Raw genomic sequence first — 12,102 nt, forward strand, 5'->3', positions numbered from 1 at the left:
CCAAACCCTAAATTAATTCAAGCCCCAAACAGAATTCTACTCAGCCCATAAAAACTTAATTAAAACTTACGTCGGCTACAACCATGATTTCTTAAAGAATCCTAATCTAAATCATTAAATGAAAACAAATAAGTAAATTAAAATAGTGATTCAAAGAAATAAAAATTATGTCATATAAACAACTTACCAATTTAAAATTAAGTCAAATAACTCAACTAATTCACATAAGTCAAAGAATTCAAGTAATTCAAATAAACAATTAAATAATTAAAAATTCAATTAAAACAATAAATTAAATACCAGGACTATCTTTTTAAAATTAGGGGTATTACATCTGATGACTACCAAAGGCTATTCTTCAGCAGCTTTCTTCTTCAGAGCTTCAGTTCTCTATTTTTCTTCCTCAGTCAATGGGAAGCTATCAAAGGATGGAAGTGCCAAATCCATACGGTCTGTAGCTGCGGCACTGGAAGCGATTTCTTGGAGATTGGACGAAGTAAGCAACTCCTCAACAGATGGGGGTTCGCTTCAAACTTGTCCTTCGAGAAATGAGAGCATATTCTTAGCTGCAAAAGAGGAGAAAGTTACTAAAAAATCACCAAGAAACTCATAAGTATGATGAAAAATTAAGACTTGACATGGGAAGCAGCTAGAACATTTGGTATGAAGGGAGGGTAAGCATTCTATACCTAACTTCCTAAATTTTTGAGGGATTGGGAGTGTGTTTGATTGAGGTACAAACTATTTCCCTTTAACTACAATCATCCTCTCTTTCCATTTCTTCTCGGAGGAAGGGAGGTCCGTGTATATCCTTTGCTGAAAGTTAGAGGTGAAATAAAAACGACCAGGCTCGGTCCCATGCCTAGAGATGGTGTAAGTAATTAATAGGTTGACAAGAGTCAAATCAAGATTCTTAAGCCTTCGGCGAACCAAGAGTGCCGAGACTATCCTGAAAAAATTAGTGTTTACTTGAAGGGGTTAGACCTAACTTATTGAAGACCAAATGGTAGAAGGGGTGAAGAGGAAATCGAAGGGCATTAAGATGCCCAACTGAGAGAAATAACTCATTCTCTCCGACGCCCTCACCTGAACTGAAGTCAGCCGTCCACGGGTATTCAACAATTTCTACTCCCTCAGGGATTTTAAATTCCTCCATTACCGAATCTATGGTGAACTTGATACGTCAAACAGATAAAAACGTCTCTTTCTCTTCCTTAGTAAAGATATCATTTGACCTAGAAGTGGATGTCTCAGCTTAAAGTAAGGAATCATCCAATTGATTGGCTAAGTTATTTGCAGGTTTAAGTGGATTAGAAACCCTACGGGGGGAACCCTAGTAAGAATAGAGGAAGACAAAGGCATGGATTTAGAATCTACAATTTCTATATGGTCGTGAGTGGTTGAAGTGATCATGATGCAAGATCGAAAAATAGATGAAGAACTAACCTGGTAACACGATGAAGTAAAGAGCGCAATGAACAAAATGAGCGCAGTATAGACAAAAACAGATCTTGAGGAAGCTCTTGAGTCAGAATAACAATAGACTCGTTGAACCGCCTCGTGCAAAAGTGGCAACCGTGCAACTTCAATTCCCTTTTAATTAGGAGCCGTAGTTCAATTAAAGAGGGAATTGGGGTAAAGTATGGAGGGAAAAATCCCCCTCCAATGAAGGTCATCCACGTGGCTATAATTGAAGCTTTGTTTTTATTTTCCTGATGGGTTGCAAGAATCCAGCCCTGTTCAAGCCCGGGAAAAGACGTCAACAGCCCAGGGTCGCTAATACTGAACTTCCGGCCCATTGGCTGAGTCATCTGGACCAAGCTACATTCAGCCTAACTTCATTTAAAGGCAGACCAGTACTGCTAGACAAAGGATTCAACAAAGAAGGCAAGTTTTGTGCAAGAAAAGTTTGGCATGGAAATAATTGTAAAAAAGAAAGAATTCTAATTGTAAAGAATGTTGTATATGAAATAAATTGGATGATAAGTTAGGCAAGTCCTACCATAATTCCAACACCTTATTTCATTTAAATAGAGGCCTAGACCTCCAATAAAATAATCGAACGATATACGCTTTTCTCTAAGTATTATAATTGCTTGTTTTGAGTGAGTTGTATTTTTCTTTTTATTTATTTTAATTGAGAGAAATTTTGCACTTACAATTGTGCTGAAGTTTTATTAAATTATTAGGTTGAAAAATATTATAGTTGTGTTGATTTTGTTGAAGGTGAATTGAAATTTTAAAAAAGTTCTGCGGGGCGGGGTGGGGCAGGGACGGGGGCTAATATGGCGGGACGGGGTGGGGACGAGGGAGGGGGTTGAAATTTAAACGGGTATGGGGGCGAGGATGGGGGAAAAAATTTGACTGGGAATGGAGATGGGAAATAAGATCCTCGCCCCACCTTGCCCCATTGCCATCCCTAAATACTACAAGGGGTGACAAAGTACAACACGACACGACTACACTATACGAGTTAAAATGGTTTGTGTTTAACATAAACGGGTTTGGGTCATAAAAAGGTTAACACAATTAATCCGTTTACTTAACCGTGTCGGGTCAGGGTTGAGGGGTTTAACTTATGTAAACCCTTTATGACCCATATAACTCAACAAGTTATAATCGTGAATATGACCTATATAATATGTTACCTGTTTAAATCCAATTACTATGAAAAATTAGGTCATTTCAATATAAACTTTGTCTATCCCTTGTGATTTTTTATTTTATTTTGAATATTTAGGTTAATTATGACAAATTTTTTTCTTCTATTATTTAGTATTTGATTAAATATTAAATGTCTTATTTTAATAAATAGGTCATTAAACGGGTTAACACATTTATTAATTTAATAAACAAGTTAGATTAGTGTTAAAAATTCTTGACACGATTATTAAATGAGTATGTTTGAATTTACCTATTTATATCGACACGACACAACACAATTATGTCCTATGGATTCGAATTATCACTCCCAAATATTACTTATCCACTTAACAACAAATAAATGACCTTTACTGACCGCTGATAGAATATCTAATGGACTATACAATATCTAAATGGGCTATTAATATGAATTGGTTCAAGTGTCACACGCTCCGCAATAAAAATCTGAGAATATTTTTTAAATCTTTTAAACATTAAGTACAGTAGATCACTTGTTTGTATTTACAACCTCTTTGAGTACTTACTGAACTACAGCATTGAATTTGTGTGTGCCACATGGCATGTGATTTAAGGACAAACGCCCGCAGCCAAGTGTCTGTGTTATTTGTTGTTGCATGTAATTTTTTGTTTTACCTTTTTATCATTAAATACGTCTCTTTAGTAGATAGGTTACTGCTGTAATCTTTTTATACTAATAATAATAAAAAAAATCTTTTATTTGGTTTGGTTGTAATAAAAATAATTCTTAAAAATATTAAAAATAGAAAATAATCTTTAAACGATTAAAATCATTTTTAAAATTGGATCTTCCTTAACTCTGCTTCCAACAGACGAATTTCAAAATTTTAAATAAAGTAAACTTTCCTAACTTTCTTTGTTTCGCGCTTATTAGATAAGAAATATTTTCGTTTTGAGAACAAAATGAATTAGAAAACATCAATTTTTAAGTTGTCATTTGCTTGAGTGGATTACAGCTTTCTTTTTTAATGGCATTAGGTAAGAATGCAGTAAATTTTAATTTTAATGTTATTTAATTTATTTATTTTGTATATCATTGTAAGAAACTCACTCATATGAACTTATAAAAATTAAAAAGTTTAATTTTATTTTTTGATCCAGGGATTTGTCTCACATGTATGTAACAAATGCTAATTATTAATTTTTTTATTTTATTTTATTTTTATTTTATGATTTTGAGTTATGAATAATTGTCAAAAATAAGAAAAAATAAATTTTTAGTGTTTTAATTTTGAGCCACTGTTCACGAAGTGTTTTAATACATAAAATAAAATAAGACTGCACCAAACATGTTTTTATTATTAAAATCAACACTATAACAATCTAAAAATAAAAACAACATAAACAAAACTCATGCTGGAAATCAAGTATCCTTCAATATACAGTATGTTTTACCAGAAATTTCTCATACTTTCTCAGCTTGAGTGGATTACAGCTTATTAGATAAGAAATATTTTCGTTTTGAGAACAAAATGAATTAGAAAACATCAATTTTTAAGTTGTCATTTGCTAGAGTGGATTACAGCTTTCTTTTTTAATGGCATTAGGTAAGAATGCAGTAAATTTTAATTTAATTTAATTTAATTTATTTATTTTGTATATCATTGTAAGAAACTCACTCATATGAACTTATAAAAATTAAAAAGTTTAATTTTATTTTTTGATCCAGGGATTTGTCTCACATGTATGTAACAAATGCTAATTATTAATTTTTTTTTTTTTTTTAATGATTTTAGGCCATGAATAGTTGTCGAAAATAAGAAAAAATAATTTTTTTGTGTTTTGATTTTAAGCCACTATTTATGAAATACTTTAGCACATAAAATAAAATAAAACTACACTAAACATATTTTTATTACTAAAATCAACACTGTAACAATCTAAAAATAAAAACAACATGAACAAGACTCATACCGAATGAAAACCAAGTATCCTTCAATATACAGTATGTTTTACCAGAAATTTCTTATACTTTCTCAGTAACCAAACAACAGAAATAAAAGCTGCTTTTCTCTCTTGCCAAACATTGGAAATCTCTGTCCATTTCTTTTGAACTGTTTCATAGTGACCCGGAAACCTTATTTAATAAAAGCGGCCTGTCTTCCACATTCTCCACTCCCCCCACCTCTCTCTCTCTCTCTCCCTCCCCGTTTCTCTCTCTTCTTTTACCTTTTTCTTTTGTTTTTCTTTGGGTCCCCCTCTCTGTCTACAAACACAGCAAAACTCACTTGTATCATTATTAAATCTTCTCCAAGCAGCAACGAACCACCGTAATTATCCTTCAAAATCCATCCCCTTCTCTCTCTCTCTACCCTTTAGCTGTCTTTTGGTGTATTTTCTTCTCTCTCTAGATGACTAACACTCTCAGCGACGGAGGCTTTTGGCTTCCCTCTGAGTTCCTCACCGACGACGACATACTCATGGACAAAGAAAACTTCAACAAGAATGGCCTCCTCCTCAACCCTGCTTTTGGGTTCAACTTTCGCTTCCCCACTGAGTTTCCTCCCGATTTTGGCTCGTTCAACTCGACCCCTGTCATCAACTCGCCGGTTGAGTCTGTGGTTAGCTCGACGGAGACAGAGAGTGACGAGGACTTCCTCGCCGCTCTGACTCGCCAGTTGACTCGGGCCACTCTGCAAGAAACTCAGAAAACCACTTCTCGTCCCCAAAATATCGAGGTATGATGATATAATCTTTGATTTTGCTTGTTTTTGTCATGAATTTCATGAGAATGAGTTCTGATTCGGTGTTTGTGTTAACTCAGAAGACATGGGTCTTGTCCGGATCGCCTCAATCGACTCTCAGTGGAATCGGAAGCTGGTCTAGCAATGGAAGCCCAAACGGTCCTTCTCAGGTCTCGTCGCCGCCAACGACGCCGTTGAGTCCAAACGACGACGCTTGGAGTCTAATTAACGCAGCGGCTGGACAGGTGGCTAGGTTGAAGATCACCGGCGGCGAAGGACCGCCCAGAAGCAGAGGACTCCTCGGAGCCCCTCGCAGTCACAATCCGGTCTATCCTTCGCCGCCGGTGAAGTACCCCACAACTGGGTTCTTCACTAATCAGTCTCTCTCGCATAATCTCTCACAATCACATACCCCTCATGTAAATCCTTTTTTCTTTTTTAATTTTAATTTTGATTTTTTGTATGCATGTTCTGTTTTCTGAGTCATTTGGGTTTTTTCATAATGGTATATGCAGTTTCAAGTTAGACAAGAGCAAGGGCTAAAGCAACAAGTGTGTTCAATTTGGGGAGGTCCGGCTAAAGAGGGGTTCTGCTGTGAGCAAAACCAGTTTCAGAAGCAGCAAATGTGTCAGAATAGAGCAGTGAGAGGGGGCGGTGTCGGCGGATGTGGTGATGGTGGGGGTGGGAGGCCACTGGGGTTGCCTCAATCTGCATGGCCTCCTCTGCAAGTTCAACACCAAAACCAACACTATCAAAATCAGCAGCATAGTCATGGTGGTTCAGGGATGAGAGCTGTGTTTCTTGGTGGTGGTGGGTCTGGTGGTGTGAAGAGGGAGTGTGCTGGAACAGGGGTCTTTTTACCTCGCAGATATGGCAATCCCTCAGATTCTCGCAAGAAGCCAGGTATTGCTGTCGTTTCTCAGATTTGTTATTTTGTATCTGCTGCCTTTGTCCCTTTTTCATTTACTGCTTCTGAGAAAATTGGGAAAAAAGAAAAAGAAAAAGAAAAAGAAAATTGGTTTTTTATTTTTTTCAATTTGGTGGGGGGACTTCTATAGTGGGTATTGAGTTATGGGTCCCCTAAAATGAAAACCCTTGTTTCGAAATGTTTTCTCTCTTTTTTATTTTTATTTTCTTTTTGGCCTACCACTTTCTCGTCAAACAAACAGAGATTTGTACTAGTTCTTGGTAATATTTTCCATCAGGGTGTAAAATTCTTTATGGTGATTTGATATGAACAGGGGCTTTCTTGTGACCCTAATGGTTGTGTGTTCCTTTTTGGATTTTCCCTGAATCCCCAATTTTGACTGCAAATGTGCTGAGTACTGAGATTTGGAGCATATTTGTTCTTGGTTTTGAGTCATGGATTATTTACAGCGTATATCTATACATGAGTCTATTTCGTAATGTGTATATGCCCAAGTTAATTATGATAATGATGGAGTGTGGTCTTCTAACATGCTCTATTGTATCAGCAGGTTGTTCTACTGCTCTACTTCCAGCCAGGGTTGTTCACGCCCTGAATAAGAACTTGGAGGACATGGCTTCTCGTTCGCAGCAGCATCAGTTTCTTCCCCGCTACAATGCTTCTCTCACCTCTGATTACGGTATAAAATTACAAAAGGATAATGATTCTCAAGCCGAAAACTCAAACTGAGAAACCCCTTCTCTCCGTTAGAGTTTTCATTCTAAATAACATTGTCCAATTACTAATGTACTAGTTCAATCAATGATCCACTGTGTGTTTATGTGTGAGTATATTTGCATGTGTTGTCTACGTTTTTTTTTTTTTTTGTGTTCTTATATTTGAGGGCTTGATTTGCAGATGGTCTGATGGCCAGGAGGAATGCATTATTGGCACAGCAGAAGCGAAGTTTGCGGTCGGAAGGAGCTATAAATCATGAAATACGCCTCCCTCAAGAGTGGACTTACTGATTCAAGTGTGTTTGATCTTGTGACTTGTGTATGTGAAAGACTTGTTTGGTTGGAGAAAAAGAAAAAAATTAAAAAGAAGATGGTAGTAAGAAGGTAGAGAAGGTTTGTGATAGAGTAGAAGAAAATGGTGTTTTGGTTTTTTAGTCAAAAGATGTAAGAAGTTACAGGAGGAGGTAGTAGTTAGAGAAGAAAAATAAGAGAGAGAGAACCAAATGGAATTTTTTTTTGGTGTTTGGCTGGGGATTTGGATTTGCAGCTTTTTACGGGCTACCATTTGATGTGATGTTGAAAGGGTGAAGGACAAAAAGGAATAGTTTAGGGGAGGGATGGGGAAGGTGCTATATTTTGTTGTAATAAATAAATAAATGGGTATCTTCTAGGATGTTGTTTTGAGAAGAGTGGAGGGAGGAGTGATGGGGCTTGTTTGGCTAGGGGGATTACTGTATCTTTTTGTGTAATTTGCTGGTGAAAGTGAAATCCACAACCCTCTCTCTCTTCATGTAATTTCCCTTGGCAATGGCAAATATATATATATATATATATATATATAAAGTGAAATCCACAACCCTCTCTCTCTTCATGTAATTTCCCTTGGCAATGGCAAATATATATATATATATATATATATATATATATAATTTATGATAGGGCCTGCTAAATCTGAAGCAATTTGTAATATCATTGGCCATTAATCTAGTTGGTTTCTTTTAATAATATAGGGCAATTTTATATGTGAACTTATGATTGATGGGTCTCTTTTATGATTAATGTTCAATGCTGCTGGTTCAAGTTTCATGGCATCCAAAATGCTGCAGTAAAATCTTACTGTAATTTTGTACCCTTTCTACGGGTTTTCAGTGCTATTTAATATCACGCATTTACCCTTGTGAATTATACATAATCCTATATAAAATGTGGGTAGTGAAAAACTTGGAAGACCTTAACGTTAGAATTCAGTTATTGTAACTGGTGTAGGTAGATTCGCAATAAACATCTGTAAGGTAGAGGATGGAATAATTTTTTTTTTTTGTTGTGGATATTTAACATTATTACTCTAAAATAGTCTAATATACCGAAAAGAAAGAATAGTCCCAATTAAATAAGTGGGAGCCACCTGTTTTAAAATGGAGGTGATGTAGTTTATAGAGGGAACGTGGGTGAGTTTGAATGGCTATTTTAGCGGCTTTGGTTTTGGCACAGTGATGTGGTAGGGGGATTTGAATTCCTTCGGAGCGAAGGAGATGAGAATGGGACGGAATGGGATGGGGACGTTGGTGTGCCGTACGGTGTCGGAATAGTGGGGCCCGATTTACGACGTCATGGGCTTGCTTTTTAGGAACAGTTCATCGTTTTTAATTCCATTTCCCTATTTCTTTGTTTTTTTTAAAGGTAAAGTGGAAGACATCTTTGGTAGTTGTGATCTGGTTGTTTGTGGAAAGTGATGGACTCTCTTGACTTGGTCATTTTTTAACCAACCCTTTTTTTTTTTTGGTTTACATTTTCTCTGTTCGTTTCCTAGAGTTTGAATTTAGAATGGATATGCTTATTCAAAAAAGAAAAAAAAATCATGTCTCGGGCTGTAATTGTATCGTGTTGATAATAAATAATTTGTTAAATAACTCGAATATAATCTTTTGGAAGATAGAGAAGAGTTGATACCGGTTTGACCATATATTATTCCATCATATTAGAAGTTTTGTCATACCAATTTTGCTTATGTTTTAGAAAGGGTTTGTAATTAGTATACTATTTTCGCTCCTACTTTCACAGACAATGTACCAATTTTGTACCGTGTACTTTGTTTAATTACAGGGCGAGTTATGCTACTTTTATTATTTAGCAAAACAAAACTAGTACAATGTACTCAAATTTGGTTGATAAATAAAATGGCTCAACTTTTAAATTACTGAATAGTTAAAAGTATTAATATATTAACAGATACTTCTAGCATAATAGCAAGGTCCTTAAAAATATTAAATATATTATATATATATATATATATATATATATATATATATATATTTTTAATGATACATATATGGGGCAAGTTCATCATTAAATTCATCCCTGGATTCTGACAAAATTACAATTAAGATCGATTCAAACCAGTTGTCTTTGCCACTCTTCAAACCAATAGGACTAATCATCAAAGTTAGGGCAAAGTACAGAAAACCCTCTTCAATTTGTAACTTTTTCTAGTAAACCCACCTTATTTATTTTTTTTTTACCAAAAACTCCCCTCGACTTGTAACCTTTTACCAATAAATCTCCCTTTTTTAATTTTTTTACCAAATAACGCCCTTTTATTTAAAATTTTATTTTCCCGAATTTCAAAAATTCATTTCTCTCAAACCGTACATTTAAAAATTGTAAATAATATATGCACGAAAAGTTTATGAAATAAATATTCCAAAAATATAAGATTTATATAACAAACTTTTCATAACTAGAGAGAAATAGGCAATCTAAAAATCTACTCCAATAATCTTATTTTATTTTTAAAAAATAAAATACTCAAAATATTTCCAAGAAAATTTTTAGAATTATTCATTTACATATGGAGCCGAATATATAAAAAATTTAGCTCTAACAAAGATCGATTTTATTAGATATCATATTTTGCGTCAAAATATTTTCATTCTTTTATAGACTCACCATTTAAAAAATAACTAAAAATGAATATTCGGTCTCTATTGGGGCTAATTTTTTTATATGTTATGCTCCATATGAAAATGAATAATTTTAAAAAAATTTCTTGCAAATAATCAGAGTATTTTATAAAAAATAAAATAAAATAAGATTGTTGCAGAAGATATTTAGGTTATCTATTTCTCTCTGGTTATGAAGTTTTGTTAAACAAATCTTATATTTCTGGAATCCGTGTTTTATAAGCTTTCTGTGCATATATTATTTGCAATATTCGGATATACGATTTGTGAGATATGAATTTTTGAAGTTCGAAAAAATTAAGATTTAAATAAAATGGTATTTTAGTTCAAATATAAATTATTTTACTCCCTTAGATCGTTGAAGACAGTGACGGACCCAGAAAATTTGGTGAGGGGGGGCGAATTTTTAATTTGTGGGTACAAAATTATATGATGGGTTTATTTTTGTAATTTTAGTAGGGTTTTTTTCATAAATTTTAAAAAAATTTAAGTATAAAATGAAAAAAAAAAAATCAGTGGGGCAAATTATAATTATAGTGGGGCATCTTCATAAATTATCAAAATTTGAAGTATAAAATGCTAAAAAAAAAAGAATCCAGTGGGGGCGAATTGTAATTTTAGGGGGGGTATTTTCATAAATTTTAAAAATATTAGGGTATAAAATGAAAATATTAAAAATTCAGGGGGGCATCTGCCCCCCTAGTCCCTTGCTGGGTCCGTCCCTAGTTGAAGAAGTTCTTTGGTAAAAAATTAGATAAGAGAGATTTATTAGAAAGGGTTACAAGTCGAAGAATTCTTTGATAAAAAATTAAATTAGAAAAATTTATTAAAAACAAGTTACAAGTCGAGGAAAATTTTTTGTATTTTACCCTCAAAGTTATTACAAGACGTAAATGAGGTCGTTGCGTATATATTTTGAACTGCTGCATCAAATCTCCATTTTAGATCCTCATACAGCCGTCAATTACGTTCTTTGGATTCCAAACATTACGGCCTTCAGGTCAAGTGGGTTGAGTCGGTTTTACTGGTTGTATCCCAATAGTAATATAATAATGTTATTATTAATCATATATCATCATTAATGGTTCTACCCCAATAATGTAAACTTTGAATATTTACAACCCATTCATGATTTTTATATATATATATTTTTGAAATTACACTTAAATTTTAGTAACGGCATATATGATTAGGTTCACATGTCAAACAAAAAGGTTGTAACTTTGATCTTAGCTGTTTTCTTTTTAGGTCAACCATTTAGATAGCTTGAACGTAAGTACTGATTAATTAACGGAACTGTTTATTCTAATCCATGATTGTTAATTAAATCTGTTTTGTTCATAATTAGCTAACAAACTCTTATTATAAAAATCAATTAAGAAATCCATACTCATATTGTTGCACTCTTTTTAGTTGGTTGAGGACAGCGTGCACAACCAATAATCATTTATGCAACTTCATAGTGGTTTATAATTGCTTTGATGGGTCAAATTATTGGGTCAGCCACATAAACAATGAAGCTATTATAGATCTCTAATAGAATGCCAGCCAACTTCAAATTTCAAAAATCATGTAGTGTTTAAAAATAGTTGAAATTTATATTTTAATTTGTTTAAAAACGATATATATTTAAGTACCTTTGATTGAAATAAGAAAATTTATAATGAAAATATTCTCACATGAACTCGACGAGATGAGTTCTATTTTGAAATCTCAAATGTCGGAGAATGGGCTTTTCTCTTGTCCACAATCGCACAAAGAACATGGGCCTAAAAGGCAAGGATATTTGGTTATTGAGAAAACAAGAGCCTGTAGGCCCATGAAACCCAATAAATTTTACAGACCATTAACACACAGCTATTAATTATTCATTATGGCCTTGCAAGAGGACTCGGATATGGGCACACTCATTCGAGAATTTCAAACTCTTATCACAAGCCTGGGCTTTTAACAAAGAGGACTCATATTAGGCCTGACATTGGTTCTCAGTTTTGAGATCAAAATGCTGACATTTCAACGCAGCCCAGCACTATTCAAAACAATGCTAGTTGGAAAGTTCAGGCATCACATTTGTTCTGTATTGAGTTGTCTTGAAACCACTAGCACCCCTACATTTTCTCAAGTATTTTTGG

At 34.1% G+C, this 12,102-nt stretch overlaps 1 protein-coding gene across 3 annotated transcripts; it reads left to right on the forward strand.

The window, feature by feature from the left end:
- Positions 1-4,748: 4,748 nt before the first annotated feature.
- Positions 4,749-8,038, forward strand: LOC132312105 (uncharacterized). 3 transcript variants are annotated; one of them, XM_059810360.1, is made up of 5 exons: positions 4,749-5,360; positions 5,450-5,785; positions 5,882-6,269; positions 6,842-6,973; positions 7,192-8,038. In XM_059810360.1, the coding sequence occupies exons 1-5, from the start codon at positions 5,034-5,036 to the stop codon at positions 7,299-7,301; spliced, it is 1,293 nt and encodes a 430-aa protein (XP_059666343.1). In that variant the 5' UTR covers positions 4,749-5,033; the 3' UTR covers positions 7,302-8,038. The 3 variants fall into 3 exon arrangements, with proteins under 3 accessions (XP_059666343.1, XP_059666341.1, XP_059666342.1); XM_059810358.1 differs by having other exon boundaries at positions 4,751-5,360; positions 5,447-5,785; XM_059810359.1 differs by having other exon boundaries at positions 4,757-5,360; positions 5,447-5,785; positions 6,845-6,973.
- Positions 8,039-12,102: the final 4,064 nt, after the last annotated feature.

The sequence above is a fragment of the Cornus florida genome, unplaced genomic scaffold (assembly GCF_030987335.1).
Source record: "Cornus florida cultivar Cherokee Brave unplaced genomic scaffold, ASM3098733v1 CherokeeBrave_3.0.0_Hap2_Chr06, whole genome shotgun sequence".
Lineage (NCBI taxonomy): Eukaryota > Viridiplantae > Streptophyta > Magnoliopsida > Cornales > Cornaceae > Cornus > Cornus florida.